This window comes from Pholcus phalangioides, unplaced genomic scaffold (genome assembly GCF_987345545.1).
Source record: "Pholcus phalangioides strain wild (caught in Gottingen) unplaced genomic scaffold, Ppha-v1.0 ptg000003l_1, whole genome shotgun sequence".
NCBI classification, from domain to species: Eukaryota; Metazoa; Arthropoda; class Arachnida; order Araneae; family Pholcidae; genus Pholcus; species Pholcus phalangioides.
In genome coordinates, this window is record NW_028301596.1 from 28,936,781 (window position 1) to 28,964,356 (window position 27,576).

The 27,576-nt window shown below is 39.6% G+C and overlaps 1 protein-coding gene across 1 annotated transcript; it reads left to right on the forward strand.

The window, feature by feature from the left end:
- Positions 1-3,240: 3,240 nt before the first annotated feature.
- On the forward strand, positions 3,241-27,576 carry LOC149088363 (UNC93-like protein). Its single transcript, XM_089252910.1, has 4 exons — positions 3,241-3,415; positions 14,057-14,977; positions 17,642-17,903; positions 27,232-27,576. Exons 2-4 carry the CDS (start codon positions 14,060-14,062, stop codon positions 27,432-27,434), a joined length of 1,383 nt encoding a protein of 460 aa, XP_089109036.1. The 5' UTR covers positions 3,241-3,415; positions 14,057-14,059; the 3' UTR covers positions 27,435-27,576.

The window sequence follows — 27,576 nt, forward strand, 5'->3', positions numbered from 1 at the left end:
CGGAAGTGAAAATTCCGTAGAGGCTTTCTGCTATGGAAGATGTTGGCCAAATACGGTTGGTTAAATAACGAAAGGCTTACGGTACGGTCGCGTGGGCATCGTGATGGACTCGAATCTCAAGGTCCCAGGTTCGATCCCCATTAGCGGCATCAGTTGAAAAATTCATTCATTGCCGCTTTTGTCTTCGGAAAATAGAAAGCATCACCCAGACACATGCACGTAAGAAACATACATAACCTCCTTTGTCCTGAAGAGACCTTGAGTTTTACGTTTATTTTCAATTGTGGTACTACCTAGAATTAGTTTTATCAACAGATGAGTATGAATGAGTTACTACCAAATGTTTATAACATCTAGAACTAATTTTGAGCATTTCATTTAGCTAGGATGAATTTTTTTTAGAAGTGCTGTCTCCCGCAGGGACTGAGGATGAGAAATGCATCGTGGAGTTTCATTATAAACAATTCTGCCACAGCCAACCTCTTTGGAGGCAAGTTGCTTCTGTGGAGATTAAATGTGCTGCGTACTTAGTGAAGTAATGTCTTATACGATCAGTCTCTCTGCCGATTTTTCACTTCCGAATTTTGAAGAACAGATGGCAGCATTTTTCAGCATCCAACAATTCGTTGCATACGTGATTTAGTATTTTTGCGGTGTGTATACCCACCCTCTCTTGCAACTGAAAGCACACGTCGACCACCTAACGTGTCCTAATTACCTACCACTACTTCATCAAACACCAACTCCGGCCATATTACAATTTGTTGCTATTAATGAGATGGGTTGGAAATTAAGGCGTTGTCTATCGGTGGTCGCCTCAAGCTCGGTAGAGAAAATATCTTATCTATACCCTCCCTCCGGTTTGAACCTGCGACCGCGACTTTCACGGTGGTAGATTATCTTACCACCACGTCACTAGGGCGCGTGTCCCAATACCTATAGTTTGTTTCAGGTTAACTTTGCAGAGAAAGGTAGAGTTCCTTCGCCGCAAAATATAGTTCTCGTACATCGGAGGTTTATGATGATCATTTATATAGAATATTTCAAATTTTTTTATGATTTTTAAAAAAAATACCGTTTTGAACCAATGTTTATTCGTTTAAAATTTTTTTATTAAAAAAAATATTGGTTACCACACATTATCAAAAATCCATGGCAAGCACAACATTTTGGCACGATTTCCAAGAAATTTTCCCCGCCAATATATATCACTGTCGTGCTTTTTTCGTTGCACAATTATACGTATATATATTTTATATCGTCACTTTGTTGAATTTTTCGATAGATATAATTTTTCATTCAGTTTTGCATGTAGTTATAGGCTTACACACCCAGACGAATATTCAATCAGTTTTTTTTCTCCCGAAAATAGCCTTCAACGAATCCAGATATTCACTCGTAGATTACAGAAAGTGTCCCTCTTTCACGACAGCGCCGATGCCATTGTGAAAGGCTCTCTTTATGGGTGTAGGTTCCCCCATTCTTTTTTAAATTATCTATTTCTTGCCATGTTCATAGGATAGGGGCGGTTTCTGAATTTCAATAACCAATAGCGGATGGTGATGACATAAGAAATGTCGCTTTCACCCACACCAACGCCATCTTCTCCCCCACAGCAGAGGACCATCTGTTTCTCCAGATAATATAAATAAGGGGTCATTCAAGTATTACGTCAGCATCGATGGGGGGTGGGGGGGTTACGATTTGCTGACTTGATGACGAGGGTGAGGGGGGTTTGGATGAATTTACGTCATCAACCACCCTATATGAAGATATGAAATATTCTTAATGACATCTTATTCGGTGCGCCAAAAACGTAAACTTTTCGATAGTTATTGGGCACCTGAACTCACATTCCACCTATAGATAAGTCCCCTACAGATTCACGCCACAGGGCGTGAAATAAGGAAGGCAGGGTCATGTCTCCAGTGGTAGATGGTAGCATGCTTGCCCGGTATGGAAGAGGGCCTCGGTTCGAGTCCCGGTGGAGACGTGACGAGTTTTCTTTCCGAGTTCACCTCAGCATCATATCCGGAAAATAACTGTTTCCTTGATATCTCGGGCTGAGAAAAAAGCCATCTATCTCAGAAAAGAATGAAATTCATCCAGGGCCCCTGACTCGGAAGGTCATTTGGTATACCCGTGTGAGGGCCACGGCAAATGTTCATTTGTATTCCTCCACGCAATTACCCGCGACCGAATTCGCAAATTTTATGGGCCCCCAGACCACATATATCTTGGGCTTCCGCTATCGCAAATTTTTCAATATTAAAGCAGCAAGAAAACAATGAGATCCATCAAGGGCCCCTGAAAATGAAACCTTTTAACTTCCCGATGAAGGTATACGTGCAATCCCCCAGTATCCCGACCCTGTGTGTTGGGAGCACTGGTGATACACGTATATTATACGTATACATACCTCTCGGCATGACCCCTACAAGGGCAGGGCTTCCGTTACATAAAATCGTCACTAATTTTCGTTGCTTAGAAACGGGCCCTTTTCGAGTTGGTGATTTTATATTAGGGGCCGTTCAAGTATTACGTCATCATCGATGGGGTAAAAAAATCAAAATCCGCGAGTTTTTTGGCAGCTATGGTTAATGTACAGTATTTTGAAATTACACGTTGCTTTCATATTATTGTTTATTGTTTTAATTTTTTTTTCAACAATTTTTTTTATTGGTAGTATTTTTTTTTCATAAATGAATTTCAGCTGAGGGAAGTGACGTATTGCTGAAAAATATTACTACGTTTATCTGAATTTTTCTTTAATGCTACTCAAATATTTTAATTACTCACGGCACATCAATGAAGAGTAAATGACGCGCTCTGATGTACGATAATTATTTTTTCTAGATTTTAAGATACTTTTCAATCAAAAAAAAAATTATTTCAAAAACCGCACTTTAATTTCTAAAAGTATCGACGATGTTTTCTTTTTTCATTAGCTAATTGTTACCAATTTGTTGTAATTGTTACCACTACTGCAATTTTTTCTACAGGCATTACGTTATACGTCAAAAAATATTTTTTTCTGCGAGATTGGCGAGAATCAGCCATACCTTACCGAGGCCGCGCATCGATACATAGGTTAAGAGGCTTTCGTTGTCATAGCAACGACGAGTGATGCGGTTCCCTCTTCACTGCAAAGTTAACCTGAAACGGACTATAAAAGATATTTTTTTATCGTTGTTTGCTGAAAGAAAATGAAGTTGTACATCAAGATACCCCAATGCAATGCGCATAAATTTTAAAAATTTATGACGCGTCGTTAAAATGACTGACGACGTCATGCACATAAATCTATCATATCTCGGTGCGGTAACAAGGGAGATTGAAATTGTCTTACGTTGAAAAAAAAAATCGGTGCCGTTTTGTTGACGCAACCCGTCTTCTAGCAGAGAAACCATCCCTAGTAAGTTTATTTCGATTTGCAAATCTTTTTTAAGCCTATCAAAGCCATCTTTCAACGCTTTCAAATTTTTTTTTTGGAAAACTCTTCGTTGGAGAGCGGACGTTTCTTAAAAACCTTCCTAACATTTTTAATCGTCAGAAGCAAAAATGACATACGGCCAGTGGTATACATATCCTCACATGTTTTGTCTTTCTGAGCATAACTCGGGTCTACCGCCATGGGCAATAAACTACCGATTGATTGTGCCTGAAAAGTGTGTGCGGCCTAACAGTCTGGGTGCGTATCGAGTGTTGTGTGTGAAATTTAGTGCTGTCATCTATATTTAAAATTGTAAATGGAGTGTAATGATTGAATATTTGTAGACTTGTAGGCCCGTTGCTCTCTGTGGCGTGACTTTTTAACGGGGAGATCGGTTCGCATCGCGCCTCGAAATTGGGAACCACAGAAGACCAACTCCAGTCGACTACCACTACTACTACTAAACCAGCCATGCACCTCGTCCATATTCCTCTGCGGAACTTTTAACGAATTAATACACGTTGGAATGTGTGTGTACGTATAGTGAACATTCCGTGAAGTTTGTTTCTGTGTAATGCTTGTGATGTGTAGTGCTGCCATCTGCAATCAATTTTTCATTTGATCATTTTTGTCGCACCACGGTCATTTTCTGCACACGAGGGCTAATTAGACCAGGACCTACAATTTATTGCCGATTCCGAACGGCAGGCTTGTTTTTCATACTCGTCGAGAGGTTGGTGTTCTAACCCCTCGATGGGGGACTCCTTGTGGTAGCAATTTTTGCTGCGGTCATGTCGCCATTTTTGTTGTACCCCTGTGTCAGGAAAGTTTTCTGACAAGGACGAACCGGGTATCGAACTCGCGACACCTCTAAGGGAGGGAAAGGAATAGGGGCGGGGCTCGTGCGCCTCCCTCCTCCAGACGAGAAAAAAATATTTTTGATGCAAAAAAAATTCGAAAGGAAATACATTTACATGTTATTTTAATCAATTTCTTTTAATTTCAATGCTATTTGAAGGGTAAGAATTATCATATTTGGTAGATCCTCAGATCAAATGTGGCCCTGAAGGTTATCTGATGTGGCTTGCTACCCTCAAACCTAATTTTGTAAAAATGAACGAAGCGGCAGATTTACAAATCACTTAAATGACCCGTGGCACAATTCCAGAGCATTCAAGTGTCCCGTGGCACATTTTCAGATCACTTAAGTAGGTCTCAAAGATCACTTAAGAAACTCGCGACACAGTTCCAGAACACTTAAACGATCCGTGGCACATTTAGAGATTCCCTGAGTGACATGTGGCACTGTTTTAGAGCACTTGAGCGGCCCCCAGTGCGGTTCTACATCACTCAAGTTACCAGCGGAACATTCCTAAATTACTTAAGTGATACGTGACATAATTACGGATCATTTGAGTGATACGTGGCACAGTTCCAGAGCACTTAAGCGGCCCGGACACATTTCCAGAGCACTTGAAGGATCCGTGAAACATTTAGAGATCACTAAAGTGGCTCTGTAGGGGGATTTATCAATAGGATCGAATGTTAGTTTAGGTGCCCAAATCGAAAGGTTTTTTCCGTTTTTGGCGCACCGAAAAAGATGTCATTAAAAATATTTCATATCTTCATAAAGGGTGGTTGATGACGTAAATCCAAACCCCCCTCCTGCCTTGTCATACCAAAAGTCAGCAAATTGTAAATGGGTTTCGAACCCGAATCTTCGTGATGAGAATCCATTTGACCTCTGTTCGCCGCGGTTATGCTTTACAACAGTGGTGCGCAAACCGTGGGTCACGAGAGATTCTCCAAATAAGAAATTGATCTTCATTTAAAAAAATGTCAGAACTAAAGAAAGGAATTTATTCATCCGATCTAATTACCATGTATCATACGATGCAATCAAATTGCAGTTTATGATAATAAATAGCTGCCACGTCATGCCAGAAGCAATGTCCTTGGGGAAAAAAAAGGAACGTGGGAAATAATGACGTTTGAATTAATTACTCTACGGAAGTTATTTTCCCAAGGCCCCTTTCACACGGAGCGGACGCGGGTCCGCATACCCTTTCACACGGGCACTGAAGATGCGGGTTAGGTTGAAATTCGCGCATAAAAACTATTTTTTTCGCAATTTTTGTAATTATTTTTCTCCTTCACTCCTGATTCAGTGCCCATAGGCAGCCTAGAGAAATTCTTTGGTGGTTTAATCTTGAGCCCCATAGAATATGGGTATAAAGATACCTTCATTCCGATCCTCACAAGTGGTCGATGGGAGAAAATATCTTCAAATATTTTCAAAAAATTTTGAAAAAAAATCTGTCTTTTCGGAAAAATATGAAAGAAAATTCCAAAAACACATCCAATGTTCGAAAAATCCAATCCAAAAACATCAAAACATTCGATGTTCCAAAAAAAAAAAAAAAATTCAGGAAATATCAAAGAATTTGCAAGTAGAAAAAAAGGGGAGGGGTGGAGACTTTCAAAATGCCTATGCTTAGAAATATTCACATCACAATTCTGTCTTAGGGCGGGATTACACTATAAAAGTTTTGTAAAAGCTCTTTGATAAAACGTGAAAAATTCAACCATTAAGATCACCGGTTGCATTTGCTTGAATGCAACCGATGCGCCTATTGGTTGAATTTTTTAACTTTTATAAAAGATCTTTTACAAAACTTTATAGTATACTCCCGGCCTCAAGTCCGGATTACACTATAAAAATGTTATAATAATTCTTTTAAAAAAGTAACTAATAAATTTATCGGTTGCACTTGCAATTTATTAGTTGCTTTTTTCAAGTTTTATAAAATAACTTTCATAAACCTTTTATAGTGAAATCCCATCCTTAGATTAGTCACTTCTGAAATATAAAATTTCATTTTTTTAAGGATATCGAGTAAAATAAACTTGTAGGTATCGGGGGAACCACCAAAAATATTCAAGTGCTAGGGTCTTCAAACGACTTAATCCGGCCCTGAGTGAACACCATTATACGTGGATAACATTGTTCAATAAAAGTATTTTTTTTAAAGTTTAAAAAAGTTAAAAGATTAAAAATTTAAAAAAATAATAAATATTTAAAATAATATTTCAGATATTTATATTTTTTAAATAATTTTAAAAATTAAAAAAGAAAAAAATTATTATTTTTAAATTAAATTTGAAAGTTATTAAAGTATGTATAGTCAATTAAATATTCGTAATGAACAGAACGGCTTATAATTTTGGTCCCGTCAGTGGCCGTTGTTGTCAGGTTTTATCGTATAAAATTGTAAAGTATGGACAAAAGGCAGTTAAAGTTGCTATATATCTCCATCTCAGAAGGAAACAAAGGGATAGACGTATGTGGGTACATCATATTTGATGAACAGGAACCCTCATATGGTGTTTTTAAGGGTATTTATGGCAAAATAATTAAAAAAATTCCGTGCAAAATTCCGTTAAAAAGTAGCCAAAGATGCGGACGAATTCGCTCCGCATCCATCGTGTGAATAGCTCCGAATAAACCTATTGTCAAAACTTCTATGTGCGGATGCGGTTTTGGCACATGCGGACGACGTCCGGACCCGCATAAACATTTCCTAGGTGCGGAGATTTTTCGGCTCGTCTCGATTCCAATTGTTAAAACTTCTTCCGGACCCGCGTCCGTATAAAAAGCCTCTAAAATGTTTTACGTGTGCGTTTCAATAGGGCTTTATAGAATCCCGTGTTACATTCGTTTCAGGCACAACTTGGATAGCAAAACAAAGTACCCAAACAGCTGATAAAAAAATAAGTGGGCGATATCAAGTTGTGATATACAGGGTGACTTGGAGAGAATACCCCGATTTCAAAATTGTTTATTTCTTAAAAATTAAAAACACAGAATAGAATGATAAGTGATATATGAATATACGGAGGAAAATGTGTTTACGTTTTATCAACAATTTTTGTTAATGGTCGATTTCAAGTTTAGTGTTGGAGCCCAGATTGTTGTTTGTGTTTTATTTCATAGATGGCAGCATCTCAGTATCGATGTAGTTGCTTGTTCGTTTTTTTATGATTTTTCGTATTTTTATTACGTTTTATTTTTCGTATTTTTTTCGTACGTTTTTCGTATTTTGTGTGAGTACAGGTTTGCACGTGTCTGTAGCGTTCCTCCGGGAACCGTTTCGCATTAATTTATGATTTATAATTAAATGTTGAATTTCTAAGTGAACCTGTTCTGCTTTCATGAGCTGAAACCATTCAAATTCAGTCCACTACTTATTGTGCGCCCACATTCAGAATCATTTTGAAATCGGATGATTTGTTCTTATTCGCCCTGTATACGAAAATCAAGGACCATCTTGCATAAGGGACACTAAGTACATCAAAAAACAAAGTAGATATCTGTATGATATTAAAAAAATTGAATATATCTTTGGAAGTCAATATCGCCTAATCAAAAGAAGCGTTCCGAAACGGGCTTTCGGGAACAGCACGTTTACTAGCAAGAAACTGGGACCCCGACATGGGCTGATCATATGTTTTCGTTAAACAGAACATATGGTCAGCGCATGTCAAGGTTGCGGGACATATGGTCAGCCAATGTAGGGGTCGCCGAAACCCTTTTTTTGGTTAAAAGGGAGTCGCGCTTCAGAAAGTTTACGCACCATCGCTTTACAAATTCGAAAAGTGTCCTTTTTTTCCTCCCCCTCCTCACGTGCAACCTCCGGTTCGGACCGCACCCTTGGCTATGCAAAATCAGAGACGCAACGCAACCCCCTCCCGCGAATCCATCGTCGGCAGAGCCTCTTAAGTGTGGCTTTCATCTAGTGTGCGTTGCTTGCTTCGGGTGAAATATTTTTTGCCACAGCCACGCATAGATGGCAAGCCCAGCAAACCCAAACCACTCAAAGAAAACGCATAGCGTGTGCATGTAGACGCGCCGGAAATGATCCTCATCATCATCCAGCGTTTTTGGCCAACGTTCCTCCAGTAGCAGGTGCCCTAGCGGGGAAAAAAAACTCTATTAATTTTTATGCGTCTAAGAAACATGCAGCAGACAATTATGTTGGTTGTAATTTTGTAACTGCATTGCAAATTCTTTTTTTTTTTTGTCAGTTGCATTCGTGAAGTATCGCAATGTTCTTGCTGCTCTAACCCGAGAAATCACTCAAAAGCATTTTTGTTTCTCGCACTTGCAAGCTTATCTATCGGTAGGAGACAGCGGTAATTTACACTAAGAGGAGAAAAAATATCACCAAGAAAATCGACGTCGTCGGTTAACGGTCTTCCGGATAATCTAGATTCTCCTGTATTTACAAAAACCTTTTCTCACAAATGTTTAGACTGCTGAATCGCAGTGTTGTTATGTGATAGGCCTCCTCGTGGTTCACCCTGGGTAATGCCAAATCTATCACACGTCATTGTCTTCGCATATTTGTGCTCATATCCTTCACTTCCAATAGCCCAGATTACATATTTATTTTCACACATCTTACAGTATTTGTCTTGCGTCTCGTTTTGTCCTGTCTATGTACTCGTCTTTTGTGTACAACCCCTCATTGTGGGCCTCGCTCAGGCGAGGAGGGTCCTCCCAGACGTGGTATTGATTCTAGCGTATGCCCTATCTGGGACGCTGTCTACCCGCGTGTGGAGACCCGTAAGGTTGGAGATGGGGATCCTGGTTAGCCTGATTCACTAGCTGTGGTCTCGGATTCAGCCGAAATGGGAGACCTGGATTAGCCCCGTCTGGGTCAATCGGCTCTGGTCGCCTCGGTGGCTGAAGGGGTTACATTACTGGGCAGGTAGAGGGGCCGAGCTTACCGGACTTCGTTGAGGTTTGTTTGTGTTGCTTCACCATGATCTTGGATCTTGAACGCGTCTGCTCGCCTGTTTTGGTTTTGTATAGCTCTCATCTAACCTGGCGTTGTTACTAATCTTCATTGGTTACGTGTGAGCGTCCCTTTTTAGAGCTCCATGGCGGGCATTGTGGGTGGGAGTGGAATTTAATTATGGGGAAAAAATGTACCAAAACGTCAAAGAACTGCTTCGAATCAAACACATGTCACTGTACCTGCTTCTTCAAATTCATAAACTGTCTCATTTCTCTTTCTACACTCTTCTGATACCGAGAAACAGCTGGCGAAAGTATCACCATTCTTAATAGATAAAGCTCTACATCTTTACAAATCTTTACATCTCTCGGAGACCAATAATAGTCAATATTATTCTAATAATAATCAATATCATTCTAATAATAATCAATATCATTCTAATATTCATCAATATTATTCTAATATTAATCAATATTATTCCAATAATAGTCAATATTATTCTAATAATAGTCAATATTATTCTAATAATAATCAATATTATTCCAATAATAGTAAAAATCTTATGAATTACGCTGAATTATTCACGTGGCGTCATTTCAAACCCTAACTTAAATTAACATGGATGAAGATCTAACCCAAGAGCTGGCTTCTCAAGGCATAACATCAGCCAAACATATTATGAGCCGCAAAGATGGCAATCCAGCTCCAACACGTAATATAATTCTAACATTTTCATTCCAAACCTTGCCGAAAGATATCAAAATTGGTTATTATAACCTCAAAATCTGGCCATACATACCTAACTCTGTCCGATGCTTCAACTGCCAAAAATACGATCACTCACGAATGGCGTGTGGTAGTCAACCCACCTGCGCAAAGTGCGGTGTGAAGGACCACACTTCGGACAATTGCACTAATTCACTATTCAAGTGCTTCAATTTCGGTGGCGATCATCCCGCATTTGATAGGAACTGTCCGAAATGGAATAAAGAAAGAGATCCAGAAGATCAAGGTCCTCCATAACATCCCATAAGCACGGCCGTCGTATAACCTCTAACCAAGCTCCAATAGGTAGTAGATCATACTCTAATATGGTAATAAATCCATCGTCAGCTAATAAGACTAACAACCAACCGTGGCTGCTGTTGCTCCACTGGATTACGGAGGGAGTCCACTACCTCCGAAGAAGCGAGAAAAGCAACGGCAAACACTTTCAAAATTTCTACAGGTACTAAACCTAAAACTGTTTCTGGAAATAAAGCTAAAAAGAAACAATTCAAAGCGGGATATTCACGAAAAGCCACACAGAGAGCGCTGAAATATCCCACAATTAAAAATATGTCACTAATTGATGACAAATCGATTGGTGACATGGAGTTGGAAAATCCTCCGGAATCCGGTACTACTCGCCGCAAAATTGACCGGAATAAACTGAAGGACCTTGAACCGTCCACTTCTATTTAATTCTTTAATTTATGGCCAACATAATTCAATGGAATATTCGTGGTGTTAGATCCAATTACGGAGATCTCAAGCATTTGATCAATCGATATTCAGTTTGCGTAGCACTCCAGGAAACTTTTACGAAGCCCTCGGAAACATGGAACATCAGGCGACATTCCCTGTTCCGTATTGATTACGATGACGGGAGTAGAGCTTGCAGCGGTGTTGCTCTACTGGGTCCACATCATATGTCGTCGCATGTTTTAATGTTGCTCACGAACCTGCAAGCCATCGCGGTGGAAATCTCTACAGGCCTAAGAATTACCATCTGTTCTATTTATTTGCCACCAAATAACACCATCTTACAGAGAGATCTTGAAGATCTGATTGATCAATTACCACCACTATTTTTTCTTCTCGGAGACTTCAATCCAATGCTCATACATGATATGGGGTTCTAAAAGCAACATCCCTCTGGGGAAATGGTTGAACGGCTGTTAGATGACATGGACCTCGCCATCATAAATGATGGCAGTTTTACTCATTTCCATGCCCCAAACAATAGTTTCACTGCAATAGATCTATCCTTATACTAACCTACACACTTTCCCAACTGGTCCTGGTCGATTGATCCGGACCTCTACGGGAGCAATCATTTTGCTCTAGTGGTTAAGTGCCTTGGTCGACACCATAGCATACCTGAGGGACCTCCTCGGCGGAAGCTTGTGGCCGCCCGATGAGCTGACTTACGGTCAAGGCAGAAATTACGGAAGATATGGTCTCACAACCCGACGTCGACCACTGTGTTGACCTTTGACCAGTTGTATGTTCTCTGCAGCAAATGAAACAATTCCCAAAATCTCCTCGAAACTTCCTAAATATTCTTAACCTTGGTGGAACCACGAATGTAGTCACGATTAAAGCACAAAAGAAAGCATGTTCCGGCGGTATCCTACCCATGACAACAAGTTGGCATTTTTAAAAACAAAGGCGATAGCAAGAAGAACCAGGCGCCAGGCTCAACGCGAGTCTTGGCATACGTTTACCAAAGGGATCAATTCATCAACTTCATCTAAAATCATTTGGGATCGGATCCAAAAAATCAATGGTCATTATTATTCTCATCCCATCACCATTTTAAATACCAATGGCACTATCATCAGCGACGTGAGGGATATTGCGGATATCAACACCACCCATTTCGCCGTTGTCTCCAGTGATGCGAATTATTCCCCATCGTTTCATCGCATCAAATCATCAGCCGAACGCAATTCGTATACTTTTCGGTCTTTTACACCGGAGAGTTACAATTCATTGTTTACCCTTCATGAACTGACGACGGTCTTGCAGCGAAGTCCTGACTCAGCTGTAGGGCCCGATGGTATTCACTATTCCATGATTCGGCATCTCTCATCTGAATCACTGTCACAATTACTCATATTGTTTAATCGGATCTGGGTCGATCATACATTCCCTAACATCTGGCGATCAGCCATAGTTCTTGCATTTCCAAAGCCTATCCTCAACAACCAGACAGCTATAGACCTATCGCATTGACCAGCTGTCTGTGCAAGCTCATGGAACGGATGGTCAACTATCGCCTTATACACTAACTTGAGGTGAACAATATTTTATCGAAACATCAAAGCGGCTTTAGACGGTTCAGGTCCACAACATGCAATTTGTTACGCCTTGAGACTTCAATTAGACAAGCTTTTGTAAAGAGGGAGCATATGATAGCCATATTTTCCGACATAGAAAATGTCTACGACCGTACTTTGGAAGCACGGAATTCTTTCCGACCTCTATAATTGCGGCTTGCGGGGCAACTTGCCCGTTTTTATTAAGAACTTTCTGGCTCTCCGCATCTTCCAGGTACGGATCGGAAGCACATTATCTGCTCCTCAAATTCAGGAACAAGGTGTATGTCAAGGTAGCATTTTAAGTGTTACACTTTTTATTTTGAGATTCAACGGGGTGTTGAACCAACTCCCGTTGTCTGTCACTGGCGCACTTTATTTGGATGATCTGCTAATATCGTATCAATCAGTGAATATGAAGTCAGCCGAGAGACAATTACAAATCGCTCTCAACAAGATCAGCAAGTGGGCTCATGATAGCGGCTTCTCATTCTCCGCCGACAAGACTGTCGCTGTGCACTTTTGTCGACGTCGAGACCTTCATGAGGACCCACAGATGTCTCTCAACAATAATCCAATACCAATTGTAGAAAACACTAAATTCCTCGGCCTTACATTCGATAAGAAACTTACGTTCAAACCTCATATTGCACAATTGAGAGCTCGTTGCATGAACCTCTTGAAGGTCATCTCGTCTACATCATGGGGTGCAGACCGTAAGTTGCTCCTCCACGTATATAAAGCTTTCCAGACATCTCCAATGGAGAGCCTGTATGTCGAATGCAGTGAGCCATCACTGATATCAAGACGCCAGCAACTTTTTTTGAAATATTATATCAAAATGAAGTCTTTATACATATCATCATCATCAAGTGTACCAGATCATCCACTTCATCGTGTCATTTTCAACCCCTCACTTCATAGACTTTTTGCAGTGTTCCTCCTTGATGTGTTCCGTCCTACGGTCTCCGTATGAGAGCACTCGTAGAAGAACTAGGAATAGACATCGGTCGTGTGTCCCAAGTTGCTCGGCAACTGGCACCATGAGAGCAATCTCCGCCAGATGTCTCTCTCTTACTATCATCACACCCTAAAGCCACCACAGCAGATGCCATATATCATCAGATATTCTTTAGTCACAGGGCTAGGTATAACTGGCACTTCCCCCATATATACCGACGCCTCTAAGAGCCATGGCTATGTTGGCTGTGCCTACATCTGCTGTGTGAGGAGACATCTTTAAAACTACCTGACACGTTCTCTATTCGACGGAGCTGTACGACATCCTTCAAACTCTCCGTCATGTACGACCCAAACGCCATCGACAATGCATTATTTATAGTGACTCTCTAAGCTCATTACAGGCACTGTGTTTCTTCACTTATCACACTCATCCATTTAGGTCAGGGTCATCTTACACTTCCTGACATTTTATCTGACCATTGCGATGCATCTCGCATTTTTAAATCCATCAAAGCCATTTTGTTTTTATAACAAATTACAGTTATTTACAATCCATGACATTGTCTTTTTATCATTCATAGTTTTACTTTCTGGACGTGACGAGAATAAGTTTCATCTTATTATTAATTTGCTCGAATCATTTGTTTTGGCGCATTTTGACCTTATTGGTCCTTGCGCCAATAGACCCAAAATCCAATCCAATCTGAATTGCAGAATTTTTGCTGAACAAGACTTCTAATAAATTTCGTCGTTATCTTTTAATTCTTTTCTTTCAGACCATGATTGTTGCACCTCCATCATCGAAGGACACCAAATTTCCAGACGAAGTCCGAGACTGTTCAGAGAATGCACTAAACGATTTTTCGGTCATCAAGAACCTAGTGGTGCTTTGCACAGGTTTCCCACTGATGTTTTGCGCTTACAAGGCTCTCGCAAACCTCCAGAGCACCCTGAATCAGGAGAAATCCATCGGCCTCATCTCTCAGAGCGTCATCTACGCCGGCTTCTTTGTTTCGTCCCTGCTGCTGCCCAATTTATTCATCCGTAAAATCGGATGCAAAAAGACTCTGGTGCTTTGTATTTTGGCCTATTCTCCTTACATAGCCGTAAACGCTTACCCGAATTTCGGAACTGTTCTCCCAACTTCAGTGCTCTTGGGATTAGCGGCGGGTCCTTTGTGGTCCGCCCAATCAGTATACCTGACGGAGATCGGTCGCCAGTACGCGGTTCTCGCTGGAAAAAAAGAAGCGGTGACCCTCTCCCTATTTTTCGGATTGTTTTCTACGGCATACGGTACCACGGACGTGTGGGGTAACTTGGTGTCGTATTACATCCTGAGTCCGGGATCGGAGAACTCTAGTAACTCCAGCGCATCTTCATCATCACCTTGCGGCATCGATTTCTGTTCGAAAAGCGGCCAAATGAACCACAATCTGGACCCCCCGAGCGAAACGGAAAGGTACTTACTCGTTGGCATATATTTCCTGATAAGCGTTCTCTCGGCGCTAATAATAGCTCTGTTCTTGGATCCTCTGCCCAGAGACGAATCGAACAAGCTGGAACCCCGGAACTACAACATTCTAGCAATGGTTGGAGCGACGTTTAAGAGCTTGCGGAAGTTCGAACAATTGCTGCTCGTGCCCATCACCATATTCAGCGGTGCAGAAAGAGCTTTTTTCATCGGGGAATTCACTAGGGTAAGAGATCTGCCTCATCTACTGTATGTATGTCCGTGTATGTATATATATATATATAAACTGTATATATTGTATGTCTTTTCTGTCCCAGACTCTGTGCCACGAAGCTGGACTGGAAGAGATCTCGGCAACGGGATAAGTCCGGCTGCAGAGTTCTGGCGTTCATTCATTCATTCATTCGTGTATGTCTTTTCTCTCTTGCTCCGTGCATAATGGTCACTGTTTACAGAGTGTTCGCTGATGATTATAACTTATAGTAAGTTTATTTGTGTGATTATAACTTATATAATAAGTTTACTAAACTAATCAACTTACTTGAACCACTTTATTGTTTTTTAAGGGGGAAAGAATGTACGTATTATATGGAAAAGTGCCCAAAATTCGTCCCCTCTCTAATTTGTATGCACGGGCGGCTATCTCTTGCTAGAGTGCCGCGAAACTCTTCAGAACCATTCAGTTGACTACTTCAATTGACGAAGTTGCTTTGCTCTCTTCATTTACGCTTTACTTTTTCAGAAATAGCTTTTGTTATAATTTGTTACAATGTGAAATCAACTTTGAACAGTTATATTCATGCCTTATATACGATAAGTTTTGAATCATTGATAACTTAGATCGCTACTTGAATATTACGTTGCAATCGTTATAGTCATGTAGCTGTAGTTGTTTAGTCAAGAGCAGTCACAATTTTTACTATAACTGAATTACTAAATCCGTTCCCTCTGAGTATTTAGGACGGAGTACTTAGTCTTCGGACGGATTTAGGACACTCATAATGTACTTTTCTTGGGATATTTTTTTTCCTGACTTCTTAGACACATTTCGATTCACGTATGATCCAAGAGACATCAAGAAAGAGTCTTCCAGTCATCCAGCCTCAACATCTTCCAGAGCCTGGATCTCATCTTTTTTCATCTCCATATATTTATTATAAGAAATGTTAACACTGTTTTAATCAAGTTTCCAATAAAAATAAATGCGTAGATAATAACTGGAAAGAGGAGGACGGAGTTAGGATATACCTTTGATGAAAATCCGAAATTCGATTGTTTTCTTTTTTTTTTTTTTTGAGTAAGAAAAAATTTATTTAGTACAACCACACTTGCATCATTATTAGGTATGAAGTTGAGTTACGGAAATCAGTTTTTATACTATCTTTAATTCTAAAAAAAATTTCAGAATTAACGGTTTTGCTTAAGGGGACGGCATTTGGGCACTTTCCCTTACTTCGTAATCTATTGTAATTTGATTACGATCATGTTTAATTGTTTGGTTACGACAAATTAGCTTCACCCTGTAATATAGCGCATAAGCGGATACAGGCTCCTTGAACGGGAATGGGGGAGCGAATCATCAAGGATTGAGGGTGTGCATAGTGAACTGGGGGAGGGGCAAAAGTCTGAATCGCCCTCACAGCTATGCCAGTAATACAAGTTTTTCCCTGTCGCCGCTTATGACACTGTGTCTGGTAGGAGAAGCGAATAATGATGAGGTTCCAAAAAATATTTCAAGGCATTCGGAGACTTTGTTTCAGAACGAAGAAGTAATTGGAATGGCAATTAAGAGTACTATATGATATAAGGCATTGGTTCTTTTTGGATCTTCAATTTTTCTTTTCTGCATGACATTTTCGGAGATACCACCATATACGCATTCAATGAGCGTGGAAACAAATCTAACCTACTTTCACTAAACTAGAAATTTCAAACGACTTCGTACATGCCTGGAAGTGTTCGAATGCCTTAATTTCATTTATGATGTTTGTGAGTGTCATTTACTCAAAAAAGTGTTGCCATCTAACTTCCGAGTTGAGCGAAATATCCGCAGTTACGTGCCACGCGTAGTTTATTTATTTATACAATATTGTTGTCCCTGGGGCCTATACAAAGGGTTTCGATTAAAAATGACAAAGATATTGTTTGATATTAGACAAAAAACTAGTGATATAGTGGGAGATTCGACAATAGAGCTTGGGAGTTTGTTCCATTCACCAATGCAATGAGGAAAGAAGCTGTATTTAAAGCAGTCAGTGGAAGCCAAAATAGGTTTTAATTTAAGGGAATGGTTGAGTCTTCTAGAGATGTAGGATGGTTTGGCTAAGATACCAGAAGTATATGATGTTGAATTGACCATGAAAAATTTTCTATAACAATGTTAATCGAGAAATGAGACGAAGAGGAGAGAGAGAGGGAGAAGAGATCAAGTTCGTTTTTAAGTTTGGACACGGAAACACAAGATGACCAGCAGTCGTGAACAAATCGGGTGGATTTATTTTGGATTGATTCGAGTTTGCCTATATTACTGGAGGTGTAGGGGTCCCAGATTTCAACGGCATAGGAAAGAACGGGGGAGATATAAGAGTTTGGTAACAGAGTAGTCTGATATCCCGAGTAGAGTGTTTAAGGTTGCGACGGAGGAAGAAAAGTTTGTTTAGACACTGTTTCTGGTAAACGTAATCAACATGTTATGATTGATTTCCGTTAATTTTACACATTTTCAGTTAATGATGGAGATTGGAAGACCATTTCGAACGCGCGAATGAAATATCTCATAAAACCGTCTGCAATTGAGTTGCAGTCTTTATTCTTCCGCAAGTGAAATAATGCCAGACACTTGCTTTTAATTTGAACGAAGGATGCTTATGCGTGGTTTTTTATTGTGCAGGGTTACATCGCATGTACGTGGGGCATCTATCACATAGGGTACGTTTGCATATGCTATGGAGCTGTCAATTCAGTTTGGTCTTTGATGTCCGGTTACTCGTCCAAATTTTTACCGCGTTACGTCATCCTCACTCTTGGTTTTCTGGCAAATATCAGTGCGTGCGTCGCGATGATTCTGTGGCAACAACAGCAATACTACGTGTTGTTCGTCGTGGCAGCATTGTGGGCACTCAACGATGCCGTTTTCCACACACACCTGAGAGGTTAGATCATGCATTGCAAGTATATATATATTTTTCATAAGTAATATTTTTTTAATATATGCAAGGTGTCGGAATTAAAAAAATCTTGTGGTGAAAAAATAAGCTTTCACAGCGATTCGATTAATTTTCTCGAGTTCGACAGATTTCGTGAAGCAGGTAGTTTTGCTGCCTAGTAAGTTTTAATACCTTGCATATTGAACTTCGTTGACCCCATCGAGCAAAACAAATATATTCATCATTGAAGGCACTGATCGTCTTTAGGACCGGCTCAAAGCAGATATTAATACAGTCTAACAAGCAAATACAAATGCAAATCCACAACAGGCAAATTGCCCAACGAGGTGGCTGGGAAAAAGATGCCCATGACAAGTATGGATGCCATATAATACTAACATGAATAAATATTTTGATACTGTAGTCGATTTCAAGTGTGTTGTCACCATGCTGGAGAGGGGGAGAAAGAGCTTACCCCTTCTGGAAATTTGGCTTTGAAGGGATATAATCAGCTATCAATTGCACTTTCAGTTGGACCAAAAATGCTCTTTTTCTCCCAATACGAAAACGGGTTATATTTTTCCAATACAGCCCAAAAAAATGCTATCTAAAATATATGAATACTAGCTGTTATATACTTTATATACACCAGCGACTTAGCTCGCGTGGATTTGGAAATCTGAAAATTATTCGGTGATGATTCCCCCATATAACTTATGGGGATTGAATTTTCAGAAATTCTGCCTTAGTAGGTAATACAAATACAACGCCACAACAGGCAAAATGCCCAATAAGGTGGCTGAGAAAAAGATGCCCATAACAAATAATATGGATGTCATATGTTTCTAAAATAAAGCAACTCAATTAAAAATGCAATTAACAAAAATTATAATCAATATATACACATGATAAAATATTATACAATGCCCATAAAGAATATTATGGTTGTCTTATTCTAAGAATGGATAGCTTCTCGATTTACCCCAACATGTTTATCGTATTTCTTTTTAAACGGGTCAATTGTCTTACAATTTACTTCCTCCGGGGGTAAGCTATTCCATTTATTAACAACCCTATTGAAGAAAAATTCCCTGCGACACCATAACCTGGCAGTGTCCCTTACCAATTGATACTGGTGTCCCCTTGTAAAAGCAGTCGATTGGCGGTGTACTAAAAGTTCATGGTCCATCCCATTGAAAATTTTCAACACTTCGATCATATCTCCTCGACACCTGCATTCATCCAATGTAAACATATTCAAAAAATGAAGTCTCTCTTCATAACTCAATCCCCGCGTGTCAATAAGGACACGCGTAGCTCTTCTCTGCACCCCTTCAACCAAGTATATACCCTCTGTAGGAATGGTCTCCAAAACCTTACAGCATACTCCAGTCCAGGACGAACCAAGCCTCGAAAAAGTGGAAGAATGACTTTAGGAGAATGCGAAGAGACTTTTTTGAAAATGAGAGCAAGCATTCTATTCGATTTTTTGACCACCGCTGAACAATGTTCAGAAAACCTAAGCCGCTCGTCAATGAGAATTCCAAAATAGGTGACCCTAGTTGCATCCGCGATAGTGACACCATTCAACTCGTAAGAGAACCGTGGGTTGTTCGAATCAAAATGAGCGACCATGCACTTGTCAACGCTAAACGTCATGCTCTATTCCCATGCTACAATCCTGTTTAAGTTGCTCTGGAGCAAGTCCCTATCGCTTTGATTCCCGATTACCCCCATTAGATTAACGTCATCTGCGAATTTGCTAGCAATCCCATACCCTGATGGAGTTTATCAATAAAAGGGAAAAACGTATGGAACCAAGGGCACTTCCTTGAGGAACTCCACTTGTGACGTCTTCCTAACCACAGAATTCCCCGTTTACCATAACTCGTTGTGACCTATCTCTTAACCACGATTCTGTCCAATTCAGCAAGTGTTGCCCCCTATCCCAATCTCTTGTAAACGCTTCAAGAGTTTACCATGTTGGACCCGATCGAATGCCTTCTGGAAATCAAGGTAAACAACATCTACATTTTTGCTCTTACCCAAAGCCTTAGTCACGTGATCATAGAAACAAAGGAGGTTAATTACACATGACTTCCCCTTCCTGAACCCATGCTGATTATCCGACAATACATTATTCTCGTCTATCCAATTCACAAACTGCCTTTTGATGATAATTTCGAAAATATTTTCAAGAGGGAGCTCGTCAAACTCACTGGACGATAATTGGGCACAGCTTCTCTACTACCCTTCTTCAATATCGGAACAACATTAGCAAGTTTCCAATCCCTTGGGACGATACCCTCAGCAACACTACTCCTGTATATCTGTACGACTGGTCCCAACAATTCATTAGCACATTCCCTGAGGACCCAGGGATAAATATCATCTGGTCTTGGTGCTTTGCTTGCACATACATTTCTTAGAAGATTTAGGAGCACCACATCTTCCACTTGAATATAGTTGAGGGGTTTATTACCCCATGCAACACCCGTATATTGAATATCATTATCTCCATTAAAAACCGACGCGAAAAAGTCATTGAAAGCACTACACATACCTACATTGCTCTCTAACCTAGACTCTCCTATCAAGAGGGGGCCAACTGTCCCCTTACATCCAATATTGACGTATCGAAAAATTATTTTGGGTCAGAGCCAATGTTATCTGCCAACCTAGATTAAACTTCGTTTTTACTATCCCTTATCGCTTTCTTCAACACTCTTCTTTTATCAGTAAACAATGCTAGGTCACCTCGTCCACTGAATGCTCACTCCTCCAATGCTCCACTCTCTCTGAATGCTCTTTTCTTTTCAAGATAAAGGTTACGCACGCTATCCGTGAACCATAGAGGGTGCGATGTACAAACACGCTTTTTTGGAACAAAGGGTATGACGGCGAGCAAAACAGACGATAGCTTCGTACTAAATTCTTCCCATTGACCTACCACACCCACCGATTCCAACCAATCTCTTTGAAAACTTCCCCTAACCTTCCTCTCAAAACATCAAAGTTAGTTCTACGAAAACAAGGAACCAGTCTTTTGTTATCAACCTTATCCGAAGAAAAGTTACACTGAAAAGTGACGATACGATGATCACTGGAAGAAAACTCTTCCCCCACCCCTATCCGAACCTGGTGGGGGAATTTATATCCCCCCACCAGTTTCTGCATTATAAGATTTAATACTGACCAAATTTCATATTTGTAGCTTCAGCGTTTTCGGCTCGGCCGTGATTTCTTTATGTAACTTTTGAAATCCCTTATGACCTTCCCTCCCCTTAGGGGTCGAATTTCGTAATAACCCTTCCTTAGTTAGTCTTTACGTCATGGAATAAATTTACTGACTAATTTTCATTAATTCTTGCCAGCGGTTTCAGCTCGGCATGACTCTTCTGTTACCTTTGAATTCCCTTATGGGTTGAATTTCTTAAAACCCTTCCTTAGGTAATCTTTAGCCCCGTTTGTGTATGCAAGATTGGGGGTTGCTTTGGTGATTATTACCTGCTGCATGGCAATTTTTTTCCTCATGGGGGAAAAAGGAGGCAGGGAGATCCGTCAAAAGAGTTCCATCGTTGTTATGGTGGGTGACTTCGAATTCCTCTCCCATAATCTTTTGTACAGCGAAACTACTGTTAGCTCCTTCGTCAGCCATCTTGAGCCAACCACTTCCGTTCAACCCAAGTGACCAGTGAGACTTCTGAAAAGAAAAGGGGAATGCCTGCATAAACTAAACGCCGTGTAAACGTGTTGTAGCGAAAATCCCTGTTACCAGTAACTTCCCGGGATATTTTATTTCGCATGTAAACGGGACTTTTGCGTCATGGAATAAATTTCATGAAATGAAGCTACTGACAAAATATCAGTTATACATGGCTCGTTGGTGATGATGCAGTCAGCCAAGGCATTATTATTTTATGTAAACGGAGTGAATCCGACTTATTCCGCCAAACGGAAAGGGATGATCAGGCCCGTCATTTGGGGGGAACCGTTGCCCCCCCCCCCGGCTTTAGAAAATACTAGAAATGGTATATACGTATATACATACATTGAGTATACGTTCTTTGCCCCCCTCCTCCTACGGAAAAGTTGAAATGACTGTCCTGGGGGGTGATAGACGAGCCCAAGTGTATCATGAAACACTCCACCACGCGCGACCCTGTCCTATCTCAGAAAGTTTTCTCGAGTTATGATGGGTAATCGATTATGGAAAAAATGTGTCAAGTCTGAAAAAAAAAACCCGACATTTGTGAAGTTTCTAAGAAACCTACACGCAAACTAAACACATAATTGAAAAGAACGAAAAAAATCCAATATGATAACATCATTTGCATCGAAATATCTGTATTTATTCGCGAGCTACAAGTGCTGAAAGATTGGCAAATTTCAAAATCGAATCTATGTATATAAAATTGATTTTCTGCGTGTGTGCATGTTCTCTATACAGATCTACAATTTTAGATCGATCGTCACCAAATTTCGCATATATACCAAATGGCATCCGACTTGAACGATAGGCTACTTTAAAATTTCGTCAGAGCAGGGAAAATGCCCCAAATGGGCAAAAAAACTGTCGGGCAACAATTGTTTTTGGGCCTCAACAATCACTTTCGGAACGTTTAGAGGCCTTTCACACGGAGCGGATGCGGACGCGGGTCCGGAAGAAGTTTTAAAAATTCGAATATACTGAGCCTTTCAGACGAGCCGAAAAATCTCCGCACCTAGGAAATGTTCATGCGGGTCCGGACGTCGTCCGCATGTGCCAAAACCGCATCCGCACATAGAAGTTTTGACAATAGGTTTATTCGGAGCTATTCACACGATGGATGCGGAGCGAATTCGTCCGCATCTTTGGCTACTTTTTAACGGAATTTTGCACGGAATTTTTTTAATTATTTTGCCATAAATACCCTTAAAAACACCATATGAGGGTTCCTGTTCATCAAATATGATGTACCCACATACGTCTATCCCTCCGTTTCCTTCTGAGATGGAGATATATAGCAACTTTAACTGCCTTTTGTCCATATTTCACAATTTTATACGATAAAACCTGACAACAACGGCCACTGACGGGACCAAAATGATAAGCCGTTCTGTTCATTACGAATATTTAATTGACTACATACTTTAATAACTTTTAAATTTAATTTAAAAATTTTAATTTTTTTCTTTTTAAATATTCGAAATTATTTTGAAAATATAAATATTTAAAATTATTTTAAATATTTATTATTTTTTAAATTTTTAATCTTTTAATTTTTTTTTAAACTTAAAAAAAATACTTTATTAAACAACGTTAAACGTTACTTCATTAAACAACGTTAAACGTTACTTCATTAACAACGTTTATATTAAACAACGTTATCCACGTACGGCGTTCACTCAGGGCCGGATTAAGACGATTGAAGGCCCTAAGCACTTGAATATTTTTGGTGGTTCCCCGATACCTAAAGTATATTTTACTCAATATTCAGTCTATAAACTAAAAACAAAAAGTGAAATTTTATATTTCAGAAATGATTAATGTAAGGATGGGACTTCACTCTAAAAGGTTAGACTAAACTCACTCTAAAAGTTATTTTATAAAACTTGAAAAAAGCAACGAATTAATTTATCGGTTGCATTCGAGCAAATGCAACCGATCAGCTTATTGGTTGCATTTTTGAGAGAATTATTATAAAATTTTTATAGTGCAATCTGGGCTTAAGGCCGGGATCACACTATAAAGTTTTATAAAATATCTTTTATAAAAGTTGAAAATTCAACCAATAGGCGCATCGGTTGCATTCAAGCAAATGCAACCGGTGATCTTATTGGTTGAATTTTTCACGTTTTATCAAACAGCTTCTACAAAACTTTTATCCCGGCCAGCTTGATAAGTATTAAAATTGCCGATTTTACTGTAGAAATACGGGAATTTAATAGGAGTTTCCTGCCACATCAATAATTTTAAAAATTATATTGAATTCACTTAGAGATATAAGAAGCCCAGAAAATTAAATATGAAGTAATTAGCCGGACCTACTTTCGAGTTGGATATCCAGGCAATAACATTAATTTAAACTTTTTATTTATATCTTCTCAAGCATGAGAATTAATGTCTCCGTATTGTTTTTTAATATTCACCTGCATAAATTCACGTATGGTTTAGGATGTTTTAAAATTAATTATGGGCCCATGAAGTGCATCGAAGAAATTTCACAGCTTTAACTAAGCATGTTTGGAAGCAGAAATAGGCAAATGGATAACTTGAAGTTCTAGGGGGGAATCGAAATACTTACCCCCCACCCTAAAAAAGGAAAAAAATATTTATTTATTTCTACGTTTCTTTGAATCTAGATTTGTTTCTTTCATGAATCGCGCAGGAAGTCGCCATATTGGTTAACCTGGACACGATTTTTATGTCCCTCAAACAGAGGGAGATATCACGTGATCAAAAAAGCCTCATTGAAGAAAACCCGGGCAGAGGCGGGTATTTTGGCTAGAGAGAAGAGAGAGTGAGAGAGAGCTGTCGATAAAATTTTTCATTTTTTATCGCCAATTACGCAAATCACCCCCTTTCGTTTGGTGAAATAGATCGGATTCACCCTGTGTAGGTACTAGCTATTACCCGCAATTTCACTCGCGTGGATTTGGTTATCTGAAAATTACTCGGCGATGATACCCCATATAACATTTAAAGGCCTCATGACCCCCTTAGGGGTTGAGTTTTAAAAAACCCTTTTAGTCTTTACATCATAAAATGAAACTACTCATAAAGTTTCATATTTATAGCTTCAGCGGTTTCGGCTCGGCGATGATGAATTAGTGAGTTAGGCATGTTTTTTTATGTTTATAAATAGTATTTTTTAATAATAAAAATAATTACCCGATAAAATTCCTCTGACGACTTTACGAATATCTGGTCATTTAGAATTTCGGCAAACTTGGCGATGGCATTAGATCCACAAGGACCTATGGGAACTTCGGCTTTTTGATATAGATCATTGGACATTTCCTTCTGTATGTTTATTTTTGAGTCTCTTACATACTCGAAAGTTTAGGATGTTTCTCAAGGTAGGCGTTACCCACGACTATGGCCCCGCACAACACAGTCCATCTTGTGGTACGCTTATAACTGACTTCTTTGTCAGCCGGTCGGTCGATATGTTAACAATCTTATATCTTGGACCACCCCCACCTCGTGGTAACTTGTTATAAATAAATCTTACTCATGCAATTTGTATTTGTTTTATAGACACACATTAAAAAATTTGTTTTTAAAACATTTGCTGTAACAACTCGTCAAAAAAAGTTTTTTTCCCCTTCAAAATATGTATTCTTTAAAGTCAATCCGGAGGCAGAAGATAAGAAATTTTTAAAAAAATTCATATGCGAGCTAAAGGCATCATTTGGTACACTTTCGTGCTGTGCCGGATAGAAATTAAATTTTTTTTTACGTAGATCGGTGACCCACTTTACTGCATAACCGGTTTATGCAGAAAACCAACACGCAATTTCACTAGCAGAATTATAATAAATAGTTTTGTTTTAGTCTGATAGGTGGCAGCAGTGGTTATAGATCGCAAAGCTGTTTCTCGCCTGTTTAATCAATAGAGTGACTATTGATGTTCCAAAGTGTAACTCCTGCTGCCAAACGAATTACATATCGTCTGACGTAAAATATCGATTTGCCTGTGGGTTTTCACTTGGTTTAAGACTCCCAGTCTTATCTTGGGATGTAGTGTTTTGAAGATCTTTTAACAAACTACCTAATCGTATTGATCTCTTCAAGAAAGTATAGTCGAAGGAAACTCGAACATCGACGAAATAATTATTTGGTCTTTACGTTTATGCACTGACGACGTTCGACTTCGCATCTCTGTTGGATCGAGGGATAAAACGAGTATTTTTTTCAATAGAAATTTGTTAGTAGCGTTAATGAGGTTCGACTTCACATATTCGATGGGTCTAGGCTAGGCATCTCTTCCCACATTGGCTTACAGGACTCTGACCATCTGCTTAAGTCTCTGCCTTGATACAGCGCGGCGGGCCATGATCTGGTAAGGAGATCTAGGAATCAAACCCGTTTATTAATTTTTTTTACACTTAGAAATTGTCTTGAAAACCAATGTATTGTGACAAACCAGAAATCTCGGGCTAGAAATTAGTACGTAGTAAATCTAAAATTAATTTTTTTTAGACATATTTCAAAGAGAACTGTTAGTTTGTTTCACGGCTAAGTTTGAATGGTGCTGCTAGGGCTGGAACTAGAAAGGGGCAACTGCCCTGGGAACTTTAAGGGGCGGCGGCAAATTATAGGAGGTAATAAAAACACCGTTCATATAATTTTGCGGTGTTGGGGCGGCAAAATCATGTTCCCACCCACAAAAAATCTAAGTTATGGTCCCGAGTGCTGCTGAGCAACACCATTCACATGATTTGAAGCAAAATCAGCAGATACAGTGGATTCCAGCAACGCTACATTTAGATGCTTGGTCAAACATGTATTTTGGCTCCCTTGTGTAATGTTGAAAAGCGATTAAAGGGCGAAATCGGTGACCTCCCTTAACCCAGTGCCCTGGACATCGGATCCGACTGCTTTCTCTCCCCCACACCCCAGTTGTGGCCACGGGTTCCAGCCTCGCTGAATAGGTAGTTGGGGTATGGTAAGACGTTTGGTTCTGCATTCCGAGTATTGTCGAAATCATCTTATACATCACTATTTTCTTTCTGCCCCTTCAAAAGTTATTAGGACCTCATTTCGTATGGCCACCATTTTGTTTTTAGTGATTTGAAGCATATAACATCAAAACCAAGAAGGCAAACAAAATATTTGGAATCAGCACATCAAATACATTTAGAAAAAGTTGTCTGCCCACTTTTCCCCAAAAATGCTTCCCACACTTTTTATAGCCACATTTCTGAGAATTTTCACCAGGCTATTAGGGTGCATTCACATCTACAGACACATACCGTGTCGTGTCACACACGGCAAACATTCTTATGAATATGTTCATCGGTTTTATGATTGATATGAATATGTTCATCGGTTTTATGATTGATATGAATATGTTCATCGGTTTTATGATTGATATGAATATGTTCATCGGTTTTATGATTGATATGAATATGTTCATCGGTTTTATGATTGATATGAATATGTTCATCGGTTTTATGATTGATATGAATATGTTCATCGGTTTTATGATAATCTATCGTACCGCAGACCGATATTTTCATGTTAAAGAATAGTTGCTTGTCTAACACGACACGGTGAGCGTCTGGGGATGTGAATCCACTCTTATTGACGTAATCACTTTTTCCTGATAGTCTTTTCTGTTTGCAGCGTTCTACGGCCTCTTGTTCCGAGGTGAAGAGGTAGGTGCCTTCTCGAATTTTCTACTCTGGGATTCTGTTGGAAACGTGATATTTTTCTCCAGCAGCGCGTACCTGTGCATGAAGGTAAAGGTCTCGATGATCGTCATCATCTCTGTTGCCGGCATGGTCGGTTACTACGCGCTGGAAAGCGGGATCGGCCGCCGCAAGTGAATGAGCTTAAGACGAAGAATCAAGACGACAGAACAAGCGAAGAATCGTAAAAATATTTTTTATTATTTCATTGTATTTACCCTTGGGTTATTGTTAGAATAAAGAAATGATTCATAAGGAATAAAAACACATGTGCATTCGC

What these genes read in the sequence shown, in the direction of transcription:
- LOC149088363 (XM_089252910.1), top strand. Translation starts at nt 14,060, where the DNA reads ATGATTGTTGCACCTCCATCATCGAAGGACACCAAATTTCCAGACGAA. An exon ending in TCATCGGGGAATTCACTAGG is followed by an intron (nt 14,978 to 17,641) that starts GTAAGAGATCTG and finishes TTTATTGTGCAG; the next exon opens with GGTTACATCGCATGTACGTG. An exon ending in TTTCCACACACACCTGAGAG is followed by an intron (nt 17,904 to 27,231) that starts GTTAGATCATGC and finishes TTCTGTTTGCAG; the next exon opens with CGTTCTACGGCCTCTTGTTC.